This window comes from Canis lupus, chromosome 4 (assembly GCF_048164855.1).
Source record: "Canis lupus baileyi chromosome 4, mCanLup2.hap1, whole genome shotgun sequence".
Lineage (NCBI taxonomy): Eukaryota > Metazoa > Chordata > Mammalia > Carnivora > Canidae > Canis > Canis lupus.
Window position 1 is genome coordinate 60,051,105 of NC_132841.1, and position 27,270 is coordinate 60,078,374.

Consider the following 27,270-nt stretch of genomic DNA (forward strand, 5'->3'; position numbering starts at 1 on the left):
GAGGTGCTGGTTTCAATCTCCCTGGAAGGTGTGAATTATTTGACCAGGCACCTCCCTGCAGACACTAGACCCTAAAAGCTCTGAGCCCCTTCCCAGTTGGGCCAGAGCAATGCCCTGTAACAGACTGGATTCCTAGCAGTAGTTTAACATTCTACAAAGACCTGTCCACTGGAGGCATGTTCTGATAGGGAGTTCTGGAGGCTCCAAAAAATGTTTGTCGTTGATTTCTTTGTGTGCAAGGCTTATCTTGGGGACGACGGCAATAGGCCCCTTGTGGGGACTGGTACAACCCTTCTCCCAATTCCCCTCACCTACATGTCCTAGCACAGTTCCAAGCAGGGAAAAGGCCTTTGGGGCCAAGCAAATGGTTGGTGAATTTCCTGAAAGATCAAACAGCACTTGTTCATTCAGACAGTGAGTGGACAAATATTTCCTGGGGGCCTATGGTGTACCTGCCACCCTTAAGGCACTGGGGGACCTGATGGTGAACCAGACCAATGAAGTCCTTCTCCTTAGGGACCTCTGGTCCTGAATTGGTAGGAGAACAGTAAAGAATAAAATGTAAGCAAAAGTTATCACAGGCTGGGACCAGAGTTTTACATTTAACAAGGCTCTGGGGAAAGCCAAGGGTAGGGACAAACCCGGCACACGGTGCGCCCGAATAAATGGATGTCTACTCACACAAATCCTCCCCCAAAGCAACTCCTCTTCTGCACCCCTTATCTCAGCTATAGGGATGCCACAGAGCCCCCTGCACTCTGTGGCTTCTCTCCCACATCCCATTCACTCCCACTCACCCCCCCTCCAGCTGAGGCCAAGTGCAGAACCTAGGTTCAAGTCCCGCCCTTGCCACTACCTGCCTGAGGGATGAGGGGCAAGTCACTGACCTTGGGTTTGTTGTTGTCCCAACCTCACCGGATGGCAGAGGATCCAACTAGCTAATGTCCCAGCCTAGTGCCTGGTAAGTGGTCATCGAATGTTAGCTGTTTTCTACGATTACCAAGTGGTCATTGAATGTTAACTGTTAATGTAATTCTATGATTACTGTAATTAATAACAATATTCATGAAAACCTTTGCTGACTCCTCACTGCCTGCCAAGTGCAAAGTCCTGAACAGGGTGGTCAAAGCTCTGCCCTTTAGCCAGCTTCCCTGTCTGTTTTGTTTTGGGCCAGTTAGAGGTCTGGGTATAAATTCAGCAGGGTGACAAAATACACAGACAAGGAGGGCACACAAGAGGTCTCTAAAGGACTGTGGGGTCACAGGGCAGAAAGGGCCCACTTAGAAGAGGGGGAATAAGAAGAGGTGGCACTTGTGCTGGGCCTTTTGAAGGATGCAGCTGGGGAATGGGGAGAGGGCAGATCCGTCATGGCAGTTCTAGAGCCTCCCTGGTACAGGGAAGCAAGGACTGCAGAGTGGCACCAGCACAACAGACTCTGGAGCCAGCCTCAACCTACCCAACTGTAAAACGGAGAGAAGAGTAGGGACTACTCCATGGGATTCCTCAGAGATTAGATGTGACTGTGAATAATTTATGTGACTAACTTAGCACGGGGACTGACTCAGTCAATGGGGGCCAGATTGGGAACCCCTAGCACCAAGTCCATGTTCAAATTATTATATTGTTCTGTTCCTGCAGCAAGGGATACAGTGTTGCATGGTCTCAGGCTATTTGAGGAACAGACTGATACAGACGGACAGATGGACAGGCATTTGAGGCCTCAAATGCCATACCCAGGAGCTCCCTTCAGCAGGCTGTGCAGGGTAGGCCTGCAGAGGTTTTCAGCTGTGGCTGCTGCAGCCTGAGATCCCCAAGAGCACGGAGACCGGGTCATCCTCGGTGTCAAGGAGCCAAGACAGGGCCCTCCCCAGTGTCCCGGGTACCACACTTCCTGTGAGGAGGTTGGGATCAGAAATAAAGGCTCCAGCAGCCACGTTGCCAAGGCTGTTTGCCATGGCAACCTCAGGGAGCCACTCGTGGGCCGGCTGCTGCAACTGCTCAGGGCCTGGTTTCTCACGTCTCCTAGCTTTCCCTCTGCTAAATGGCTGTGCTCTGCCAGGCAAGCACAGGGGAAAAACACGGCTGCAGAGCTGCTGGGGAGCATCCATCTCAGACACGCAGGGCTCGCCCGGCTGAGTTCCCAGACAGTGGGTCCCAGACAGTGGAGTGTCTGCCATCCAGAGCCAGCCTTGCCCACGCAGACAGAGGCTAGGAGTCCTGTCCTGCCTCTGCTAGGTGGTGATCTGAAGCCAATGGCTGGTCTGCTAAAAACCAGCCTGTTTCCTCACTTCAAGGTAAGGGCATTGAGTCAGACGGTCTGCGTGGCACTCCCAACTCCCTGAAAACTCAGTCTTACGCTGGTGTTTACACCCTCGTCACTGTCATCATCATAGTGGCTACTATTTATTGAGTGCTCTGTGTCAGGCAATGCTCCAAGCATTATCCATCCTCTGTTACAGCCATCCGAAGGGCACAACACTGTCATGCCCAGTATTGGATGCGAGGCCCTGGATGCCATACCAGGAGCTTGCTTCTACAACTGAGGTCAGAGTGGTTAAGCCGCTTGCTCAAGGTCACACAACTGGTAAATGGTAGGCCCCTGGGTTTAAACCCTCTGCGGTGGAACTCTAAAGCTCTTAACCACTATCTGTTTCTTCTCTCTTCAAGCAGCGTCTATAACTGGATTTGGTTTTCTCAAAGTCAATACTGCGGTCCTTGTTAAGGCTGGATGGGATTCCTCTTCAGTTCCCCCAGAAGTACAGGGGAAAAGAAAACATAATGCTCTGAGAGAGAAACCACAGGCCCTCAACAGGATCAAGGACCCAGAGCTCAATGGGAAGGTAAGTGGCAGGCTCTACATGGTACGTGTCTGTTTTCTTACTAACAATGGTCCCCACGGACTGAACATTCCTAAGCACTTTACAGGCATCATTTCAACTTGTCCTACAACCCTCTATATCACAGGCTAGGACCAGAATCTTGTCAGTCCCATTTCCCATGGAGCTTATATTGTCAGTCCCATTTCCCAAATGCAACACCCCAGGTACAAAGAAGCCTCATGCCAAGGCCACAGGGCTGCCTCAAGCAGAGCCCAACCCCAGGGCTCAAAGCCCTCTCAGCCACCTAAACAAATAATTAGAGCAAATGTTTGTTTTCTTACCTAAAAGACTGAGCAGTAATTACAGGCCTTGGGGGATAATTAATCAATGACTTTACCCTCCCATTTATAAAAGTCTCTCTGGTCTACCCTACCCCTGGGCAGCAAATCAGTCTCTGCCCTGAAGAATGGGCAAGATGGGGAAATTTTTTTTCAAAGAAAGAAAGGGCAGGGTGGGAGCCCAGGAGTCTAGCTACCATCAAGGGCCTACAGACCCTGTGCCGGGCCCAGCTCTGCGCTTTAAGTCAGATGCCTCCTCTCAGCCATGTGAACCCAGGTTTCTGACCCTATGGTCCCCCTGACTTGCTTACTGGAAAACCCCAATGAAAGCACCGAAGGAAGAAACACACTCCCCTGCAAGGGGAGTGGGGGACCTTTGGGGTTTAGAAGCTGTGAGAGCAGGAAGCAAATGCAGCCTGCCCAGTGGTAGTGGTAGTGGACTGCACCCCAGCATCCCCACAGCCACCACAAAGCCCAGTCACCTGGGCAACATTGTCTCTCATCCCCCAAAGCAGAGATACCCCCACCCCAAGTCCTGATCCTGGAAAAGAAAGGGTCTGAGAGTCTGGCACCTGGGCTTCCTCCAGCTAGATGGCTTCTCCAACTCTGCCTCAGTGACCCTCTTCTGGAAAAGGGAGGGGGAGAGTGGATCTTCTCCAATGAGCCTCTCAAGCATGGTAGGAGAGGAAGCAGCTCAGGGGTTGTCATTCAAATCCCAGGTTAGACCCTCGCACGCTGCAAGACCCAACAGGACTAACCTAACCCTCTGCACTTACCAAATGGGGACAACAGAACCAACCTGACAGTTATTGGGAGAAACCATGTGCTAATACTAAAAAGTCTCTTCACAAATACACACTGAAATAGTCACGGATGACATGATGTGGTGTGTGGATGGATGAACAAGAGTGGCATGGGTCCGAAATGGCTGAAGCTGAGTGATGGGAGCTTGGGGATTCACGATACCATTCTATGACTGGCTCCTTCTGTAGGTGCTGGACATTTGCCACAGGAAAATGTTTAAAATACAAACCCCTCTTCAGAGACCCTGACACCTCATCACAGAAAACATTCTTTTGCTCAAAGATCTACTTAAATGGTAACCACAAAGCTAGTTCAGGATAACAATTCTTGCCCTCCCAGAATTGTCAACCTAGCGGTAGGGACAACAGCACGCAGACGTGGGGGGGGGGGGGGGGGGGGACAGTAGGTAGTACCCTCCACATGAGTGGCAGAGGCACAATAGCTGACTTGAAAGTCTTTCCCTGGAGGGCAGGTGTGGGGATGAGGTTGAGGGGCAGCCTGAAGTGCAGGGGGGCTGTGAATGCATTTAGGTGGTGGGGGTGGAGTTGTGGGAGCATATTCCAAGGCCATTTCACAAGCATGTATCACTCTGTCCCTTCTCAGGAACACACAGACTGCGGATAACAAAAGGAGGAGCAGTGTCTGCCCTGAAAAGGTTCACAGTCGAGCATACTCATCCACTCAGTGAGGATTTAGAGTGGCTGAGTTCTAGGCACTTGTCTATTCCCCGTGGGAAAAATGGAGAGTGAAACAGACCAAGATCCTTGCCCTCATGGAGCCTGAATTTTCAGGCTGTGATTTCTTAAGTGGTTAAACTTAATGGAACTTAAAATATCTTTTATTTGGTCCTTATTACCTAGCACACATTGTGCTAGGCATTTTATTAATTTTAAGATTTTTATTTATCTATTTATGAGAGACATGGAAAAAGAGGCAGAGACATAGGCAGAGGGAGAAGCAGGCTCCCTGCAAGGAGCCAGATGCGGGACTTGATCCCAGGACCCTGGGCCCACAATCTGAACTGAAGGCAGACGCCCAACAACTGAGCCACCCAGGTGCACCTATGCTAGGCGCTTTAAATCCATTTGTCAGGGGATCCCTGGGTGGCGCAGCGGTTTGGCGCCTGCCTTTGGCCCAGGGAGCGATCCTGGAGACCCGGGATCGAATCCCACATCGGGCTCCCTGCATGGAGCCTGCTTCTCCCTCTGCCTGTGTCTCTGCCTCTCTCTCTCTCTGTGTGACTATCATGAATAAATAAATAAAATCTTAAAAAAAAAAATAAATAAATCCATTTGTCATTAGGTGTTCGTGGACTTCTCACAACAGTTTTAAATGATCCAAGTGGAGAAGTTATGGGATCCACCAAAGGTCTCACAGCCAGCACGGCAAACGCGGACAGGCCCCCTTCAAAGTGAGTGCAGTGGCCCACGCAAGGGACGGAGCAGCTGTGCCCAGAGGGCAGGGAGAAGCCAGCATGACAACAGTGGCACGGCAGCTGGGTCAGGAAGGATGAGTGGTAGGAATGGAAGAAACAGGGGCAAAGGAGACAGACAACAGCAGGAGGAGCCTACCCTTCCAGGAAGAAGACTCATGACCTACACTGCAGCGGACATATCCCCAGGGGAAAGCAGACAAATCAGAAAAAAGTCAGGGGCCTACCTCTCTGACTTCAAGTACCTGAAGGTTCTTGAACATTGGGAATCAACTTTAGGCTCTAATGTGAAAGTACTGGGGAGCTATGGGTGATGTGTAAGCAAGGGAGTGACATCAGATACGGACATCTGCTAACTACAGGAATCCCGCGTTCACATCTGCTAACTACAGGAATCCCACGGTAGTGAAAGGACAAAGATCTAGACCAGAAGAGGAAATGCATAGAAAGGGCAATCCAATCCAATTGATTCTGCAACAACTGAGTGTCAGTTGAGTACCTAAGAGGAGAAATAGGAAATGGCCCTGCTCATTCTCTTCCAAATGACTTTATCTGGGTTTCCTTCACCTTCACATAAAGAATTATGCTTCCCCTTTTTACATAAAAAAGATTACATGGAATTATGCTTCCTTTTTTTTTTTTTTTTTGCATAAAAAAGACTGCACGAAGGGGAGTTTGCATTACACTTAATCCTGCCCTTCTGAAGTGCTTCCAAAGAGAATTCCAAGTTTCCTGAGCAGTAAGCTGCTACTCATTTTGCAGACATTTTATTATTTTACGCTCAATCCTGAGTCAGGGCTACAATCCCCATTTCAGAGACTGAGAAACTGAGGGCTTTAGGAGTTGTCTTCTCTCTATGCATCGTGCCTTCATTTGCTCAAGGTGCTAGAAAAACAATGAACAGAAGTAGAGAGTAGTCCCTGCCTTGCGAACTTGGAGTCATGTGGTCTGAGAACCTTGCCTCTGATCCTGGTTCTTCTACTCAGTCCAAGGCAGTGGAGTAGGGAGACTGTGTTTAGCAAGCCAGTGGGTTCTCTGAAACTGTGAAATCCTCATCTGTTAAATGGTAATAATCATGGCACCTACACATTGTAGACTATTTACAAGGATAAAATGTAACAATGCAAAAGAAGGCTTGGCAGAGTGCATGGCATCTAAAGGATGCTCTCACAAATGTCATGGGTGATGCAGGAGGAAGCTAGCTGTTAACACTGCAATGTTCATGTTATGACCTCACTTCTAAGCCCAAACCCCCATTTGCAAAGCTGCTTCTGACTCAAACCAGTATTCCTTCTATTATCCCAGAGAGAGAGGGAAAAGGGTGACTCATCCCCTGGCAATGGTGGAGCTTCTGGCTGGCCTGCACCAGCTGCAGAGAGGAGAGCCCCAAGGTGAAGGGGAAATACGAGCCCCTGGGGCCCCATTGCTAGGCCACTGCCTTTCCTGGTTCCGAGGGCATCCTGATCATTAGTACCAGCCAGGGAGCCCCCAGTGAAATCGGAGCCCCCGCCTCTGGTAGACGAAGCCAGCAAACCTGTCCCCTTCTGGGCTCAGGTGAATAAGTTATTCCCCCTATTCTCGCACGGGTGAAGGGTGGACAGAGGCACCCAGCCAAGGCTGTGCTACACCTGCCCCTCCAGATGCCTAGGACTTTGGCTTGGAGAAGAAGTTAGCCCTGGCTTCCCGGACTGTGGAAGCAGCACCACTGCAGACCTAGTAACCCATTAGATGTTCAACCCATTTCCTGATTCTCTGCGTGATGGGGCCCCCTCTATGTACTCAGACCCAGGTCTAGAACAATGAGGGGACAGGATACCAATGGAGAAATGGGCCAAATTCACAAGCATGAAATTTCACAAAACAGAACCCCAAATGGCCCATGATCATATTAGGGGGGGAGGGGCATCCCAAGTGATCAAAGAAATGCACATTAAAACAAAAGGGTAAAAGAATTTATTGATGAACAGACTGGTAAAAATGAAAAACAATTAAATACCAAGAGTTATCTGACTGTGGGGAACCAGGCATTCCCACACAATGTTGGTAAGTGTGTAAATTAGCACAATCCTCCTAGAAGGCACTCCAGAAATGTGTTTACCAACCGCCTGCATAGTTCCTTTGTCAGAGTAATTTCACTTCTAGGAATTTAAATGAACGAAAGAAGACATATGCAGAGACATTCATTTCAGCGTGGCTTACAAGAACAACAACAAAAATTATAAACAAATTAAATGACTAACAACAAAGGGCTGATTAAATACATTTTGGTTCAACCCACAATGAAATACTATATAACCATTCGGATATTAAGACATGAAGTAGAATATTTATTGATGTGGAAAGACAATCACAGCATATTGTTTGGAAGGGGGGGGAAAAGCAAATTACAACAGTATGATTCCAAGTTACAATGAATATATAATGAAAAACTCCATTTTTGTGTAACAGATATAATCCATAGGAATCGATAGGAAAGAAAAGCCTGGAAGTATACATAAAAATTAACAGTGGTTACCTTTGGGTAAGATTACATACTTTCCATTTTTTCTTTATGCCTGCCAGTATTTTTCTAACAACTCTACTACTAACTATGTTTCAATGATAAGAGATTGGACCACATGATCCGTAAAGTTCCTGCCAACTCTGACATTTGGGGCATCTATGATTGATGTCCCAAGTGACTTCAAACAACCCATATTTAGTGTGGGCTTACTGTGTGGCCTTTGGAGCTCAAGTCATGGCCCACAGCTGTAGCTTTCTTCATTCCTCTCTACCCATGCTTGCTGCCCAGCTGTCCTGGGGGCCAGCCTAGGAGGCTCCCCCCCTCCCATCCCCCCTGTAATTCACCTTCGGACCCCCAGACCAAGGGCTGAGCAAAGGAACTCAGTCAGCATGGTGGCAGGTGCCAAGGGGGCACAAAGATAAAAGGCACAACTCTAGTTCTAGAATCCTACTGGGCCACAGGACTCACACAGAAAAACTGCTTTTGCTTGGTTGTATAACACCGACTACAAAAACCAGAAGAGAGAGAGAGAAAGCAGGGCAAGCCAGGGAAGGAAGGCCTGCTAGAGAAGGCCATGCAGGAATGGTGGGTGAGGGCAATGGAGGCAAGGGGCACAGGCTGGGCAAAGGTGAAGCCAACCCAAAGTCCTCTGGAATACATGCCCCAAACCTTTCCAAGAAGCTTTCACAATCTTTGGTCTGCAGAATTTCTGAACTTTGGCCCGAATGGGTAAAAAGTTAATTCTCCCAAACAGAAGTCCTCCCTCTATCTGACTCTGGATTAGCCACCAAAGACAAGTCCTTGGGATAAAGACAATAAATTACCTTTTTATTCACTCTCCCCACCCCTTCCCTTCCAAAGGGGGAAATGGAGGGGAGGACCAGGGAGGGACTGGAGGAGGAGAGGTAGTCACAGGAACAAGCAGACATCTCGCATGCAAGCAGTGCTCACCCCCACCACCTCGACCCGGTCTCCTCTTGCGGCAGCACCAGCCCCATTTGACAGATGGAGGAAAGGAGGCTCGGAGAGTTAAAATGGCTTGCTCTGGGGTCACCCAGCCAGAGAGTGGGGAAGGCGACTCCACTCAGGCCTTCTGACTCCAAGTCCAGTGCTATTTCGAGGTAACACACAGGACCTGGAGTCAGGAGCCCTGGGTGGCTCTGTCACCCGCTGGCTGCGTGGTCCTGGACAAGCCGCTCACCCCTCGCAGCCTCTCTCCCCAGCTGTAAAATGAGGAGGCACGCGATGGCCCGCCCAGGTCCTCTTCCGGCGGGGCTCTGTGAACCTTCTAGGGGTGGCTGCAAAGCTTCCCTATCAATTACATTTCCCAAGTTGGGCCGGCGAAGATCACCAGGAGCCTCGGCCCGTCACGTGGTTAAATAAAAAAAGCAAACGTCCCAGATTAACTTTCACTGTGCTGCTTCTGCTGACACCTGATTACCCAATTTTCTAGTATCCCTGGGTGAAATATCCCTGCAGGGGAGGCCCGCTGGGCGGCTCGAAGGACAAATAATGAATTATCGGTGAGCCCAAGAACCCCCAGTGATGGAGTTAAGAACCGGGGTGCAGACTGACGGGTTCTCGCTACAGGGGGTCCCTGACCGAGTCTCCGGCAATCTCAGGCACCCCCAGACCAGGGCGAGGACAGAACTTTCCCAGGGGCACCTCGGTCCCGCCTGCACCCAGTCCCCCGGGTCCCGGGCTGCCCGCAGGCCCGGGTAGGGGGTGGGGATGGGGGTGGGGGTGGGGGTGCAGGGGGGAGGTGCGAGGAGGGCGCGCGGGGGGGATGGAGCCGGGCGGCCGTGGCACCGGGGCTGGGATCTGCCTTCCGAGCAGACGTGGGCGCGGGGCTGGCGACGGTGCCGGTGACCGCCGCGGGAGCTCCACCGCAGTTTCGTCAGAGGTAAAGGTACGCGCCCGGCGCGCGCGGCGTGTGCACACACTCACACACACCCGCGCGCGCAGCCCGCTCATCACACCCTCCCCGCCCCCGCCCCCGGCCCGAAGAACGCGCGGTCACACGCCGCCACCGGCCCTTCGGCCCCCGCCCCGAAGCCACCCCGGCACGCCCGCCACCGACCACGAGGCCCCGCGGCTCCCCGCGCAGGGCTGTCTGCGGCGAGCGGGGCCGGCCCTCCCCGGCGCGCGGCGGCCTCCTCTCCGCGGCACCCGCCACGCCGCGCCGTCCCGGCCGCCTGGGGAGCCGCCGCCCGGAGCCCAGCGTCTCGGCGGCGCGTCCCCTCCGAGTCGCGGTCTCACGGCTCGGAGTCAGCTTGCAAGCCTCTCCCCGCCCACCCGGTCCCATGACAGCTGCTGCCGCCCAAAGACAGGCAGATTAGAACGAGAAGCAAAGTTTCCCTCTCTCTCCTCCCACCGCCCGCCCCCCCGCCTCCCCCCTCCCTCCCAGTGTTATGCAAAGCGAGCCGGCACCGGCGCTCCGACTCCAGGTACCAAACCAGCCCTCGCGAGCCGCGCCCGGTTCCGCCCGGCGGCCCCTCTCCGCGCCCAGCCGTGCGCCCGCATCCGGGGGCTCCTCCTGGCCTCCGCCGCATCCCCAGCCTCCCGGCTGCCCGCAGCGCGGCGCCGGGAGGGAAAGCCCTAACTATGGGGCCAAACTTTACGCTTGCAACAGGCATGGGGTGGGGAAAGCCAGGGAAGGGTGGGGGGCGCGCACGCCTAGCGCAGGCATTTTCGGTGGCGGCTCGTCCCGGCAGCACCCCCCCCCCCGCCCCGTCTCCAAGTCACCAGCTCCCTCGAGCCCCCCCCCCGCCCCGGCACACCAGAGCACCCTCTCCTGTCACGCGCGTGTCGCCGGTGGGGCTCCCAGGCGCAGCCAGAGCCCGGGACGCCGCCTCGCGTTCCCTTCCCCCAGCATCGCCGAGCGCGCACCGGGGCCGCGCGCCGCAGGGGGACCCAGGCGCCCCCAGACAGTCTTTCCACCCCCATCCTGCCGTGCTTTCCTCCCGAGGGGCTCCGCCGGTAGCGAAACCAGGAAGGTGCTGTCCCCGCCCGCATGCCCACGTGCCCCGCAGCCCCCTAAGCCCTCAGCCGGCAACTGGCAGGAAACTCCGCGCCGCCGGCGCCGCCGGGGAGCCGCGGGGGGCCAGCAGCAGCACGCGGGGCGCGGGAGACCCGAGGACCGAGGCGCTCCGGGGACGGGGGCAGGCGCCGGAGCCGGGGCCCTAAGTCCACGTGAAAGTACGGCAGCAAGTGCCGGGAGTCCGAGGGCGCGCCTCCGACTCCCAGGGCCAGCCTAGGGGTCCCCCACACCTTGGCGCCGCTCCACCTCCCCGAGGAAACGCGGTACCCCCACCTCTGCCGGCAGGGGGGTGCGGACTCCCAGCGACCGAGGCCAGACCCTCCCCGGCGGCCGTAGCGCCCCCACGCCCCGGCTTGCACGGGGGGCGCCTCGGGCCCCCTGCCTCCGTGGCAGGGCGCATCGCAGGGCGCAAGGAAGGGGGGCTCTGCAGCCGGAGCCCCCGTCCCCCCCGCTGCGCCCACCGCCGCCTCCCGGCCTCCGCGGCTGCGGCGGCAGCCCCCGCAGCTCAGCACCCCTGCCCCGGGCCCGCGGCCCCTGCCGGCCGTACCTGCGCGTCGGCGAGATAGTTGAGGAAGAAGGAGGAGAGCTCTTCGTCCAGCAGCGCGCCGCAGTCGTTCCCCGCCATCTTCCAGCCGCGGCTGCAGCGTGCGGCGGAGTCAGCGCCGAGCCGGCCGGGGGGAGGGAGCGAGCGAGCGAGCGAGGGAGGCGGGAGGAGGGAGCGAGGCCGGCGGGAGGCGGAGGGCGGAGCTCGGGCCCGGGCTGCCGCAGGGCCGCTGGCTGCGGGGGCGGGGCCGCGCGGGGCCCGCGCGAGCCGGGGGTCGCGCCCCCGCTCACTGCGCCACGTCTGGCTGCGCGGTGCTCCCCGGCAGCTCCCCTGCAGCCCCCCGGCCCGGAGGGAAGCGCCCGCGGCCGGGTGACGCTGCCCCAGCCCCGGGCCCGATGCCTGCGCAGCAATGCGGGCAGCCCCCCGCTCCTGCCCGAGCGAATCACGTTGCGTTAGCGCTGGGCGGGTCCTTTGAGAAAACCTGCTTCTGCACTGCTGGGGAAACTGAGGCCCGGGAAGGCGGAGGACTTGGTTTGAATTCGCGGTGCATTTCAGCAGCAGGAAGACAAAGCTCAGGCCTGACTGGCCCCGAGGTTCCGAGGTTCCGTACCTGAGCTCCAAGGCCAGAGAGAGGAATATCTTAGGGCAAAGGTGGAGAAATCCGGGCAGGCTCAAGGAGGGGGTGGCATGTTTTTCTTTTCTTTGAAGGATGCGTTGACCGATATTCTGTTAAGTTTGGCCATCACCCTCAAGCTTTCCTTCACTCCCCTACCACCACCGCCACCGCCACCGCCACCGCCGCCACCGCCGCTGCCCATAAACTTGAATGACTTCTCTTACCATGGCCCACAATGCTTAAGGTGGCCAGGCTCATGCAGGCTTCCCCAGGCCCCGTGGCTTCCCAGGTCCTTCCATGAACCATCTCACAAGGAGCTTCCACACACAGACTGGTGTCTCCTACCCAGTGGCCATTCATTCACCCAGTAACCACATCTTCAGCGCGTCCTTTCCCACTGCCCCTCAGACTGTCAGGGGGTTCCTTCTCCCCGCCTCGCCCCACTGTCATGGGCTCTCCTAGCTCTGCAGGCCTTTCCTTGAAAACACTGGCCACAGCTGCCATTTTACGTTTGTTCCAGGGAAGATTTGATCTTCGTGTGTCTTCTTAACTCTAAGACTCTAAGACCCAAGAGCTGAATCTTTTTTTTTTTTTTTCATATTTGCCATGTCTCCGGTGCCTGGCACATAGTAGATGCTTAATAAATAATGTGCCAACCAGAGGATTTGGATTCCCCACCACCACCACACATTGCACACATAAGAAAACTTCCCAGGCTGCAGCCTTGAACTCTCACCATCATGCCCTGCTGTTTGTTTGCCAGACAGCAGATGAGGGCACCGCCTGAATAAAGGCGAAAAGGCGGGAAGATTTAGACCTGTTTCATTGGGCACGCCTGCCTCCTGCCCCCACCCCCCCACCCCCTGGCACTCTGGAGGGCTGCCCCACCCTGCCCACCCTGCGTGGGCTCCCTCCCAGCCAGAGGAGGAAACAGGGAGAGTCCTCAGCTCACCTGCTCAGACTTGAACACCAGAGCAAGAGCTTCCTTCTCCAGTCTGAGGTTCCCAGAACCGCAGGGCGTGATTTCACTCTTTGGGCTGTAGGCCAGAGCGCTTTTAAGGAACAATGAATCCCAACAGAGAGCCTACATCTAGCCTTGGAGCACTAGCCTGGGAGTCAGGAGTCCTGGGTCCTGGTCCAGCCGTGCTACATCTTGTCTCAGTATTGGGCAACTCAAGAAGTCCAGAGGAAGGGCCCCCTGGTCGGACTGCCCAATTGTGAACCCCTGCATGTAGTGTCAGGCCTCAATTTCCTCATCTACATCATGGGGATCATAGAATTACTTACTTCATAGAGATGTTATGATGATGGAAGAGGTAATATATGTAAAGTGCTTGGCACAGTGCCCGACCTCATGAGAAAAATAGCTAAACTCTGGTCCTCTGTTTCCTCATCTGTAAAAATGAGGATAACATACATGTTCCTTGAAGGACTTTCTTTTCCTTTCTTCCAGCACTCACAGGCTTCTGGCTGCCTTGGATTCCAGTAGATCTGGATTTGAATCTTGGTGCTCACAAATAATGTGCCCCTTGGTCCTTTATTTAATGTCTCTGAGCCACATTTCCTTCCCATAGGGTTTTTGTGAGGGTTGCATGAATCTGTGCACATAAAACAAATTGCTGGGCCCTGCACCTGGCAGATAGGAGGGTTCCTCCTCCCTCATCGTCATCACTATCAGCAAGGTCATCACCATTAGCACAAAGTGCTTTGCTCCTCCTGCCCATGGACCCCAGCAGGACAGTTTTCCAGAGATGTTCCTACCAGATCCAACATAGCCTGTGACTGGTGTTGAGGCCCTCATAGCTTAAAGGCCAGACCTGAAGAGTCCCCAAGGGCAGCCATCTCCCGGCTTTGGCCTTGCAGAGCTGCAGCACCAGGTAGGGCCTCTCAGGGAAGGCCTCAACAGTGCTCGCCCAAAGCAGCTTTAGTCCTTAAAACTCTAGTGTTGAAGGAATTGCTGCAAATTAACCGGCTTCAAGGACCTCCTCACCAATCACCACCGCTTCCTCAGAATAGGCTTCTGGCTGGCAAGCAACTCGGGAGAAGGTACCTCACCTGAGATAATGTCATTTTCTTTTCAAAAGCACATTTCAAAATGCTTTCATCACAGGCCACCTACAGAGCTCAGCCTCTTCACCCTCTCTGGTTTGAGGAGGAAGTTGAGGTACTTCATTGAGAATGGAAGCTCTCCAGAGACCTAAGGCACTAGGTGATCTTGTGCAATTCGCTTGCCCTCTGTCAGGTTGTTTCCCTACCTTTAAAACAAAAGAGCTAAAGGATCCTCTACTGAACCCTCCGGCCCAAATAGGATGGCAATTTATAGATATTAGCCAAAACTGAGCTTTTCCATACTGCACATGTGCCAGACACCTGAGTGTGTATCAGCTCAGATCATTTCCAACAGCCCTGAGGAGTTGACATTCTGATGTCCAGTTGACAACAGAGGAAACTGAAGCTTAGGAGAGATTGGAGTGATCAGCCCAAGAATAAGCAGTTAGAGACACAGCTGAGATTTGAACCCAAGCCTGCCTGGTCCGAGCTATAGACTCTTGGAAGGAATTTTTTTTTTTAATTTTTTATTTATTTATGATAGTCACACACACAGAGAGAGAGAGAGAGGCAGAGACACAGGCAGAGGGAGAAGCAGGCTCCATGCAGGGAGCCCGACGTGGGACCCGATCCCGGGTCTCCAGGATCGCGCCCTGGGCCAAAGGCAGGCGCCAAACCGCTGTGCCACCCAGGGATCCCATCTTGAAAGGAATTTTAAAAAAAACCTCACACCAGTCAACCACTCCCAAGAAGCTGGAACGGTGGCACATTTCTTATTTTATGACTTCTAAATGAAGGGCAATAATAATGCCAAACTTGGACTTCATGTGGCTCTCTCCTATCTGCTCTGCCTTTTTATTGGCCCTGCCTCTCCCGAGATTAGTGGAAGTTTGTCTTGTGCATACACCAGGCAAAGCCCTGACTCCTCCAGCCTCCACAGAAATGGCTACCGTAAAATGAACCTTTTTCATTTGAATATTAGTCACTACTGACAAACGCTCAAAATTAAAAACATGAGCATTTCCTCCCTTCTGATAATAGAAGAATGCTTTATTCAGATGCTATGACCATGTCTCAAATTCTGGAGAGCATGACAGTCACCTGGGCTCTGTTACCAGAGATTATAATTCAGTAGGTCTGCAATGGACCCAGGAATCTTCATTTAAGAGGCTCCCCTGGATGGCTCTCCTGCAAGAAACTGCCTATCATTCAACCAATGTTTACTGAGCACCTAATAGCCAGCCACCGCACTAGGTGCCTTGGATAAATCAGTGAACACAATAGCTGCCATCCCGGCTTATATTCTATTCATGATCAGTGCCTGGCGAACTTTTATTGAAAGAGTGAAGGCGCTAGGGCATAGGTCTTGATAATCACTGAGGTTTCCTGCCTGCCACCCACAACTCTGTGATTCTATAAGCCAGGCCAAGGAGTCAGAAACACACCTATTCCCCAGTTTCTGTCCAGGAGGCAGAAACTGGAGCCAAGAGGAACTAAAAAGGCACTTGCTTTGTATTGTTAATTCTGACAGCCATCTCCACCTTTCATTGAACGCAGAACTTTAGAACGGTGGCAGGGCAGTAGAGAGCATGTTATCTACCCGCCTCACTGTACAGGTAGGAGAATGCGGCCAAGGCCACCCAGCCCTTCAGTGGCAGAGCTGGGACTGGAAGCCAGGGCTTCCAGTGTGTGTCATGCTCAGGTGGCTTCTCCTCAGGGCTGAGCCTTTGGAAAGACCCCACCTAGATGGTGTCATCCTCAGGTCTCAGCGTTGGGGGTGAGGGGTCTTTGACACTCAAATATCCTCATAAGCAAGGCATTTCTGGTGTTGGTCAATGCCGTCTTCTTCCTGAAGGGTTAGCCTATGAACCCGCAGTACATTTTGGGGCTACATTTAGCAGACCTCTCTTTCATATGCTACAGTGATTAAAGAAAGGGCTTCTAGGTCAGCCGGTGAGGGACATTAAACAGCCAAGGTATTGTCAGCTACTGCTGTCTCTCCCACATGCAAGGGCTACCTGCCTTTCTTTCTAAGACTTTTATTTATTGAGAGAGAGACAGAGAGCAAGAGTTGGGGTGGGGGGAGTAGAGGGAGAGGAAGAAGCAGGCTCCCCACTGAGCAGGGAGCCCAATATGAGGTTCCATCCCAGGATCTTGGAATCCCAGGACTCTGTAGAAGGCAGAAGAAGGCTATGTGGAAAACATATAGGGAAAATGTATATTAAGTGAAACAAGGCTATAAACATGTTTATGAAATGATTATAGCTCTATGCATAAATGCACATGTAATGTACATATGTTAGAGTGACATGAGAAATCCAAACACATGAAACTGGATGAGGATGGAATCATGACCTGAGCCAAAAGCAGGCGCTTAACCCACTGAGCAGCCCAGGCATCCCAAAGGCTGTCTTTCATTCACCCTCCTTAGTCTTGTAAATGACCATGCACAGATCATGGGAAAGATGGATCAGAGGAGGGATAGAAAAGTGCTTCCTCCTCATCTGCCCATAGAGCTAAAAGATCCTTGTGCCCATTTGATAGATGTTGAAACAAAGGCTCATAAATGTGAGGGTTATTTTGATTTGTTTTGTTTTTGCAGAGGTGTAAATTCCACCAGGTTGTTATGTGTGTACCAGAACAGCAGCATTTAAAGCAACAGTCACCCAACATTAAAGGGCACCATCTAAATTTAGGAACCCTATCAAATAAGGCAAGTAGATGGCAAGACCCAAGGACCTGTTCTTTACACTCTGTCACTTACTGGCTTTGGGACCTTGTGAAAATGACTCCTTGGCGAGGCTTGTCTTATCTTACCTGACCTAGAATTTTGTGTGGATCAAGTTCACTTACGAAGGACTTTGAGTGTTAGGTTCATTATCTTAAGTCATCAATAATAGTCCTTCTGGGAATTTATCCTAGGGATCTGATTCAAAAGATGGGAAAACTAGAGCACGATGTTTACATACTTTGATTTATCAAATATTTTTAGAAGCTGCCAGGTGCCAGGCACTGTGCTATGGCTGCACAAATGGAAACCATGATACAGTCTTTGCTCTTGTATAACTCACACCTCTGCTCTCCACAACATGCAGGGAAGAGATGTCAACATGCAATTCACTAGGGTTTAATAAGTTCTTTAACACACCGGGAGGCTGGAGACAGGATAGGCTGGGAGGAGACCCCAGGCAGAGCTGGGGGCCTGAGCCAAGACAATGAAAGTAACAAGAGGGATATGAAGGAGTGGATGGGCTAAAACCAGACTGTAGACTGAGAGTCAATAGGCTTTGGTCATAGGTAGGAAATGGTGGGGAAATTACAGGCCACCCAGTTTCTGACTTCAGTGGATGGTGGGTCTTAGAGGAGAAGCAACTCAGAGGGAAGTCTCCTAATGGGGGTATCGTAAGTCTGTGGGTCATCCAAGTGGAGACATGTAAAGGGGAACAGATTGATGCCAAGCAAAAAACTGGAAATAACCTCAACATGGAGTAAGCCAGAACATTCAATCCCACACCCCTCACCGAGAGTAGACAAAAGCTCACGCATACACAAAGAACTAACTGTCCAAGGATGCTCACTGCAGCATTGGTAATTGTGGTAAAAAGAAGACTCTAAAATTAAAAAAAAAAAAAGAATGGTGGTGAGATCACATAGTGGAGTATTAGACGATAGTGAAAATCAAAAACACCTTCATGAATCCACACAGATTAATCACAAAAACAATAAGTGAGACAAGCAGCCTAGGGATGTAGTATGATGCCACTTAGATAATATATTTTTTTAAAGATTTTATTTATCCATTCATGAGATACACACAGAGAAGAAGAGAGAGGCAGAGACACAGGCAGAGGGAGAAGCAGGCTCCATGCTGGGAGCCTGACGTGGGACTCGATCCCGGGACTCCAGGATCACGCCCTGGGCGGAAGGCAGCACTAAACCACTGAGCCACCCAGGGATCCCTAGATAATATTTTAAAATACAGAAAGTAATACTCCATAATGTCGGTCCATATATGTATACTAAGTAAAAGCATAAACATGGGACAGCAAAGACACAGATCACTTTTAGGAAAGTGAGAGGAGAGAAGGCATCGAGGCTGGCTTCAGGGTGTACGACACATGCAGTCACACTGGGCCACTCGCTTAGAAAGACCCTATGTTTGGTTGAATGCTCTGCTGTCGCTGTCTCAAAACTCATGATTTTTCAAGAAAAGTCCCTGAATTTTCACTTTGTCCTGGGCCTTGCAAGTTATGTAGCCTGTCCTGGGAGATTAGGGTCCATTGTACAGAAGAGCACTCCGACTGTACCTGAAATGGTTTATTTTCTTGAAAAAAGTCCCAAAAATATTTTTAAAGTGTCAATCTTTGTTAACTTGTGTAGTTTATTGTTCCTATGCTTTTCTGTGTGTTTGAAATATTTTATAAGAGCAATGAAGATGTCCTTATGTAAATACAGTTTATTTACGTGATGAAATACTCTGTAGAAGGCAGAAGAAGGCTATGTGGAAAACATAGGGAAAATGTATAATATTAAGTGACACAAGGCTATAAAAATGTTTATGAAATGATTATAGCTCTATGCATAAATGCACATGTAATGTACATATGTTAGAGTGACATAAGAAATCCAAACACATGAAACAGAATGAGGATGGCAGAAATAATTTATTTTAACATTTTCATTTGTGCTGTTACAATTTTGTTTTTTTTAATTTTTAAAATTTTATTTGTTTTAAGACTTTATTTATTTATTCATCAGAGACACACAGAGAGAGAAGCAGAGACACAGGCAGAGGGAGAAGCAGACTCCATACAGGGAGCCCAATGTGAGACTCAATCCCAGGACTCCAGGATGACGCCCTGGGTGGAAGGCAGGCGCTAAACCGCTGAGCCACCCAGGCGTCCCTACAATTTTGTTTTTATAATAAATAAAATGCAACTTGCTATCTGCTTTCTACGCTAAAAAACCAGCTCCTCTGGGAAACTAGGTTGCCGAGTGCTGAATGTGTTCTTTAAGTAACAAATGTGCATTGTGACAAGGACATTTTGGAGACAAGGTCTCTACCTAAAGGAGAGCCATGATGGTGGAACTTTTAGCACCCTCCCTAAAATGAGCTCTGCACTGAGAGCCAGGTCAGTCTCACTCTGGCACTAAACTCACATTTGGATGAATCTCTTCCCTACTCTAAGCCTCAGATTCCCATTCTGCACAATGGGCCATCTGCACTGCATTGGCCATCCCAAACATTTATTGGATGGGCATCTCCCCCGAGGCCTTTGCCCTGACTGTGAGATGCTCGGATTCCCTCTCCCATTTGCGGGAGAAATCATCTGGGCCATGTGTAGTTTGGCAGCAGAGGCAGTTGGAGTCAGGATACTGAGAAGAGAATCCAGGTCAGTAGGCCACCCCAGGAGGGTTTTATATGGGTGGAATCTCCTTGGCTCCTGGAGCAGCCAGAACCACAGAGTTCCAGGGAAAGGGCACGGCCTCACAGGCATGACAAGGTAGAGAGGGTACAGTGTGGCATCACGGGCACAGCATCATGGTCACTGCAGAGATCATGGGGACAGCGTCCTGGGCGCAGCGGGGCTTCCTGGGCACGGTGTCATGGGCACAGCATCCTGGGCGCAGCCGGGTGTCCTGGGCACAGCATCCTGGGTGCAGCGGAGCGTCCTGGACACGGCGTCCTGGGCGCAGCTGAGCGCCCAGGGTACAGCATCCTGGGCACAGCAGGGCGTCACGGGCACAGCATCATGGGCACAGCATCATGGGCGCAGCAGGGCGTCCTGAGCGCGGTGTCATGGGCACAGCATCCTGGGAGCAGCAGAACGTCCTGGGCGCAGCGAGGAGTCATGGGCACAGCACCTGGGCGCAGCTGAGCGTCCTGGGTACAGCATCCTGGGCACAGCGGGGCATCCTGAGCACGGTGTCATGGGCACAGCAGCCTAGGCGCAGCAGAGCATCCTGGGCGCAGCGGGGCGTCACGGGCACAGCGTCCTGGGCTCAGCAGAACGTCCTGGGCACAGCGTCCTGGGCGAAGCGGGGCGTCATGGGCACAGCATCCTGGGCGCAGTGGGGCGTCATGGGCACAGCATATTGGGCTCTGCGGGGCATCCTGAGCGCAGCACAGCGTCCTGGGCACAGCGTCCTGGGCGCAGCAGAACGTCCTGGGCACAGCATCCTGGGCGCAGCGGGGCGTCATGGGCACAGCATCCTGGGCGCAGTGGGGCGTCATGGGCACAGCATATTGGGCTCAGCGGGGCATCCTGAGCGCAGCACAGCGTCCTGGGCACAGCGTCCTGGGCGCAGCTGAGCATCCTGGGTACAGCATCCTGGGCACAGCGTCCTGGGCGCAGCTGAGCATCCTGGGTACAGCATCCTGGGCACAGCGGGGCGTCCTGGGCACAGCGTCCTGGGCGCAGCAGGGCGTCCTGAGCATGGTGTCATGGGCACAGCATCCTGGGCGCAGCAGAGCGTCCTGGGCACAGCGAGGCGTCCTGGGCACAGCATCCTGGGTGCAGCAAAGCGTCCTGGGCGCAGCAGAGCGTCCTGGGCGCAGCGGGGCGTCACCGGCACAGCGTCCTGGGCGCAGCGGGGCGTCCTGGGCACAGCAGAGTATCACGGGCACAGCCCTGCTATCTTCAGTTTCCCTCAGAATACTGACAGACATCTCGGGGTGGGGGTGGGGGACAGATTAAAAGGGAATATTCCAGGTTCTGTCAGAGTTGTTTTATTATTTTTTCACTACAACTTATTATTTTTTTACTTTTTATTTTTTTAGAGAAGGACGGGGAAGGGCAGAGGGAAAAGGAGAGAGAGAATCTTAAGCAGACTCCATGCTGGGAGCAGAGCCCAACAACGGGCTCCATCCCCCCACCCCCCACCCCCGTGAGATCATGACCTGAGCCAAAATCAAGAGTCAGAAGCCTAACCAACTGAGCTACCCGGGAGCCCCTATAAATTAAATTACACAAGTGACACACAATTATTATCCCTGTATAAAAAATGGAAACAACAGAAAGGACATTTCTATGACTATGACTACCCCCACGCAATACCACTCTCTCCCCAGAGGTGCCCACTGTTAGTGTTTCATGAGTGGCCTTCGAGACTTTTTTCTTTGATTTATACACTTACTATGTTCACAGAGAAACTCAAAGTTTTGCTTGGGAGATTTTGTTTTTAATGAAAATGGAATCTTCCTGTAATTACTGTTTTGTAATTTCCTTCTTAATGTGTCTAGAGCTGCTTCCATATCAGCATATGTAGATCTGCCTTATTCCTTTATATCACTGCATGGTATTCCCCAGGGTGAGTGGGGCACAGACTTGATTTGTCACTGTGGCCCATCATGACTGTAGATTTGTCTTCTCCAGGCGGTATATGGCCCTGGTTATGTCTCTGAAGAATATATAAAACTAAAAATAAAAAATAAATAAAAATAAAAATAACTAAAAGAATAACTAAAAATAGGAAGTAACAGCAAAGGATGAGTTCTTTCATTCATTCAGCCAACTAAAGCCTGTAAGAATGCTTACTTTAAGTAGATCCCTCATCTTTTTTTTTTTCTTTAAAGATTTTATTTATTTATTCGTGAGAGACAGAGAGAGAGAGAGAGAGGCAGAGACAAAGGCAGAGGGGGAGGCAGGCTCCATGCAGGGAGGCTGACCTGGGACAGGACTCGATCCTGGGTCTCCAGGACCACTCCCTGGGCTGAAGGCGGCGCTAAACCGCTGAGCCACCTGGGCTGCCCAGATCCCTCATCTTTTAATACACAGATCTGTATAGATGAATTTAGTAAATAATATTAATCATGTTGCCACATTGTTTGAAATTCATTCATCATTCCTTCATGAGCCACCTACTTTGTGCCAGACACTCTGCTGAGCTTTATGGGACTGTATTAGTTATGACCGCTTTGATTTCAATGAACAGAAAACCCTACTCAAACCAGCTTTAACAGATAATGTATTGGCTTCCGTAATTAACACATTCATGGGAGGAATGTTGCCAGGAAGTTGTGAGTGTTCATTTCTCAGCTCTGCTTTTCTCTGTGTTGGCTTCATTCTAAAGCAGGATCTGCTCGATGAAGGCAAGGTGTGTTTGATCCAGGCCTGGACCCAATCTTCTTTAGCAAATCCAGCAGAAGAAACTGTCCCAGTCTTCCAGCAAAGGTCCAAGATTCACTCTGATTCAATTAGTTTGGCTTAAATGCCTATCGCTAAGCCAGTCTCTGTTCTGATTGGCCGGTACTGGGTTACATGCTTACATCTGAATCTGGGAGTCAAGCTGTTTCTAAACAAAGATTTCTTAACAAGGGACCATTAATTTGCATAGGAAAAAATTATATCTTTCGTTTTACTGACCTCTAACTGAAATTTAGTATTTCCTTCTGTTATGAATATAGCAAACAAATCACAGTAGCATTAAAAGTACCTGTAACTTTGTCACCAGTATGAATATTTCACACCACATCACAGTTGTCATTAGTATCTCAAACTTTCATTTATGTTCATCACTATTTCAAATATGATAGGTATCAGACCAACTAGATCTTGTTATTTAATGTGCTAATAAAGAAGGATATAGGGGTGTCTGGGTGGCTTAGTTGGTTAAGTTTCTACATTCGGCTCAGATCATAATCTCAGGGTGCTGGGACTGAGGCCTGCATGGGGTTCCTGCTCAGCCAAGGAGTCTGTTTCTCCTTCTGCCTCTGCCCCTTCCACCTCATGCTTGTGCTCTCCCTCTTTCTCAAATAAATAAGTATATATAAATAATACTATGCCAAATGTTTGTTTTTCTAATCATTTGAGAACTTTTTTTTTTTTTTTTTGAGAACTATTTCAATATAATTGACTTCCTTTAGGGGCACTGGGTGGCTCCATCAATTGAACGTCCAACCCTTGATTTCAGCTCAGGTCTTGATCTCAGGGTCATGAGTTCAAGCCTCACATTGGATGCTGGGTGTGGCGCCTACTTAAAAAAATAATTTAAAATATATATAATTGACTTCTTTTAAATCATAAGCAGTCTACAGTATGCATTAAAAAAAATCCATCTGGGGGTGCCTATGTGGCTCAGCTGGTTAAGCATATGCCTTCGGCTCAGGTCATGATCCCGCAGTCCTGATACTCAGCCCCAGGTCATCCCAAGGTTGTTGGGCTCCCTGCTCAGCAGAGGGTCTGCTTCTCCCCTCCCTTTGCCCCTCCCCCCACTAATGTGCACTCTCTCTCTCTCTCTCACTCACTCAAATAAATAAATAAAACCTTTTTTTAAAAAAACCCAGCTGAAGAGGAATCCATGGACTTCTTTCTGTAGACTGCCAGAAGGGTCCAGGGCACACACAAAAAGGTCTAAATATAATATGGGGCAGAGAGGTCTCCCTGAAGGAAAATGAGGTGCCTTTGTCAGAAGTAGACAGAAATGACAGATATCCACTCCAAAAAGTTGTAAAGATGTGCTAAATGTGAGCCTGCCCTCTAAACCATTTAGGCTAGAAGAGCCCTGCAGATGCTGTGGGTCCAGGATGAGAAAAACAGGGACTCCCAGCTGGCTCAGTCGGTAGACCATGCAACTCTTGATGTCAGGATTGTGACTTCAAGCCCCACGTTGGGTGTAGAGATTACTTAAAAAATAAAGTCTTTAAAACAACAGCAGCAAAGACCCAAGAGTAGCAAGGACTTGCCAAGATTACTTAGCAAGTGGCAGTATCTGGACCCAGCAAAGGTTTCCTAACTCTAGACCTCTCAGGGTCAATGGAGAAGGTGAGAGTGAACCTCAGACTCCTGAAGTTAAAAACAGCACATGAGAGAGAAGGAAATGTAAAGCACTAAATGCCTCTATCAGAAAAGAAGTTCTCAAATCCATAATCTAAGCCTCTGGGCTTAGATTTGTGACACTGGAAAAAGAAAATCAAACTAAGCTGAAAGCCAGCAGAAAAACAAAAATAATAAAGTTTAGAGCCAAAATTAACAAAATAAAAGAACAATAGAGAAAATCATCACAACCAATAGTTGGTTCTTTGAAAAGACCAACAAAATAGACAAACCTTCACCTAAATGGACCTAGAAAAAAAAAGGGAGAAGATTCAAATTATTAACATAAGATATGAAGGAAGGGACATTACTACCTTACAGACATAAAAGGGGTTATAGTGAATGCTATGAACAACTGTACGCCAAGGAATTCTATAACCCAGGTGAAATGATCAAATTCCAGGAAAGACACAAAGTATTAAAACTAATTTAAGAAGAAATAAAACATCTGAACAGATCTGAAACAAGTAAAGAGTTGGAATTAGTAATAAAAAAACTACCCACATAGAAAAGCCCAGGCCCAGATGGTTTCACTGGTGAATTCTGCCGAACATTTAAAGAAGAATCCATACCAAATCTTCACAAACTCTTCCAAAAAATAGAAAAGGAAGGAATACTTCTCAACTCATTCTATGAGGGCAGTATCACTCTGATACCAAGACCAGACAAAGACATCATAAGAAAGCTACTGAGCAATAACTCTTATGAATACAGATGCAAAAGCAGTACACATAAGGACTTAACCACAGAATTAAATATCATAATGGGAAGAAATTTATAAAGATGTCTCTAGTTCCCAGAAGATTCCCATCATCAAAAGTAATAAGACATAATGGTGATACATGAAATTAAATTTAAGCATAGAAGTATAGTGGGACCATTTTGGGAAAATATGCAAAGATAGTTCATGAGAATATTTTGTTCCGTAAAGCAGGATTAATAATACTTTTCTGCCCCACCTTACCGTTTTTGGAATCATTTTGAGGATCACTTAAGGATCATAATAATGTTGAGAATCTTTTAAAGCCCTCTTGTGTAAAATAATTACTATTGGAGCTCTTCACAGTTTGTAGAACATGACCCTACTTATGAGCTCCATTTTATTCCTTGTAATGTGTTATCTCCTGACTCTAGACCTTTGTATTTGCTGTTCCCTTGACCTAGAATGCTCTACCCTCACTTCCCCTTATGCTCTTGCTCCCATTCTTCACACCTTGACCCAAATATCACTTTCTTAGGGAGTCCTTCTCGCTGTGTGATTTAAATTCAGTCTCTGAAATTATATTGCCTGTCTACTTGTAAGTGTCCCCCAGAGCCTAGGACAGCACCTGGCACATGGAGGATGCTGTTAAATGAAGGATGATCCACATCTTTGAAATTAGTAGCTAGGCCTGTTGTATGGATAAGGAAGCTGAGGCTCAGGAGAGAATTTACTTACTCCAGTTTTTGTGGCACATAGGGTATGCATAAAATATAGCTATCAAGATGGCAGCCAGCAGTCCCCCCCTCCCCCCCAGCCCCCATTCTGCATGCATGGTGCTCCTCCAAGCAGGAGTGGGAGCTGTTTTCTTCTCCTTGATTCTGGACTGACATTGTGACTTGCCTTGACCAAAAGAATGCAGCAGAGAGAGGGTGTTGTGCCCATTCCCAGCCTAGCCATTAAGATGCCTTGGAGGGCAGCCTGGGTGGCTCAGCAGTTTAGTTTTGCTTTCGGCCCAGGGTGTGATCCTGGAGACTTGGGATCGAGGCCCCTGTCAGGCTCCCTGTGTGGAGTCTGCTTCTCCCTCTGCCTGTGTCTGTGCTTCTCTTTCTCTCTCTCTCTGTGTCTCTCATGAATACATAAATAAAATCTTTAAAAAATAATAATAAAACATAAAAAAAGAAAAAGACGCCTTGGAGCTTCTGCTTTCAGCCTCTAAGAAGCCACACACCCATAAAGAAGTCCAGCCAACCTGCCAAACAAACCGCATGGAAACAAAGAGACCTGGGAGGACTAGTGACCACAAAGAGAGAAACCAGCTAGCTCCCTTCCATTTCCATCTCCCCTGAAGAGACACCAGGCATTTGAATAAACCCATCTTGGATCCTCCAGCTCCAGTAAAACTGCTTCAGTCAGTACCACGTGGAGCAGAGATGAGCCAACCTCACCAAACCCTGGCCACATTGCAGAATCATGAACAAATAAGCTGATATGGTTGCCTTAGCCACTGCATTTGGGGACAATTTGTTACACAGTGACTGATTCCTGAAATGCTAGCTGTATGAATTTTGGTACATTATTAAAATTATATGAACCTCAGTTTCCTCATCTGTAAAGTGGGATAATTTTAATACTTAATCTAAGGGTTGTGATGATGCTCAAACATTACATAGTACACATTTAGTGATTTTGAGAAATATAAGATATGACAATATCATAAAATTTCCCACAGGGGTTGAGATAGGTTGATAGATGAACTCTACCGGGCAGGGTCTTATGGAACCATTAGAAAGCAGCAGCATAAATTTCACAAACCACTTTATTTATTAAGTAATTTGAAACAAAAATAAAGTAATAAAAAGAGCGACACAGAGCCATTCTGATTCCAACAAAGTAAACGTTTTCTGAATAAAAGTTGAAGGCAATGTGGAGAAATGAAAAGTGTTAGTGTTTGGAGTCATGGTTTTATATAAAAATGTACCTTTAAGGATTTCTTTTTTGCTGTTGTCAGGTTCTTCATAATAAATCACTTTAAATGCAAGTTCCAAAAGGGGATAAAGGTTTGAAGAAAACATGGAGAAATGAAACAGTGTATTTGAATTTTGATTTTAGTGAAAATGTTCTCTACTAAAATTTCCCTTAATTCAATCTTCATAAAAAATAATTTCAGTGCAATTATTAAATAGAAAAGCTGGCCATTGTGTAATTTATCCATTGCTGTTATGAGCTCAGCAGGGAGCTAAGTGCTTGTATTCCTTCATTTATTCAACAAATAGTAAAATCCATAGCTCTAAGGGAGGGCTTTCCATGCATGTGAAGTTTGAAGCCTCTCTGCAACTCTCTAATGTCAGTGCTATTATTATTATTCCCATTTCACAGATGAGGAAACTGAGCCTCAGAGGTTAGGTTCCTTGCCAGAGTCATTCAGCTTGGAAGTGGCAGAGTTGAGGTTAGAATCTAGGTTTCTCGAGGCTCTCTCCCCACCCTCCCTCACTCCTCTGCCCACAGCGGCACAGACTGCTTTAAATGTTTTTTTTTTTTTTTTTTTTTTTTTGCTTTAAATGTTTATGGACTAAATAAACAGAGACTGGGACATCTGGGTGGCTCAGT

At 49.7% G+C, this 27,270-nt stretch overlaps 1 protein-coding gene and 1 long non-coding RNA gene across 4 annotated transcripts in view; both read right to left on the bottom strand.

The window, feature by feature from the left end:
- PPARGC1B (PPARG coactivator 1 beta) overlaps positions 1-11,640 on the bottom strand; it is a 106,678-nt gene extending 95,038 nt beyond the window's left edge. For all 3 annotated transcript variants that reach the window (XR_012030074.1, XM_072824557.1, XM_072824556.1), the window contains exon 1: positions 11,484-11,640. Coding sequence is in view for 2 of the 3 variants with exons in the window: in XM_072824557.1 (XP_072680658.1) it covers positions 11,484-11,561 (78 nt within the window). In the remaining variant the exon portion in view is untranslated. The remainder of the gene's footprint in view (positions 1-11,483) is intronic.
- Positions 11,641-18,790: 7,150 nt separating this feature from the next.
- Positions 18,791-27,270, bottom strand: part of LOC140632488 (uncharacterized) — a 45,917-nt gene continuing 37,437 nt past the window's right edge. Inside the window, exons 6-7 of the long non-coding RNA XR_012030088.1 lie at positions 21,283-21,563; positions 18,791-20,815 (exon numbers count right to left, since the gene is read on the bottom strand). This is a non-coding gene — a long non-coding RNA (uncharacterized lncRNA). The remainder of the gene's footprint in view (positions 20,816-21,282; positions 21,564-27,270) is intronic.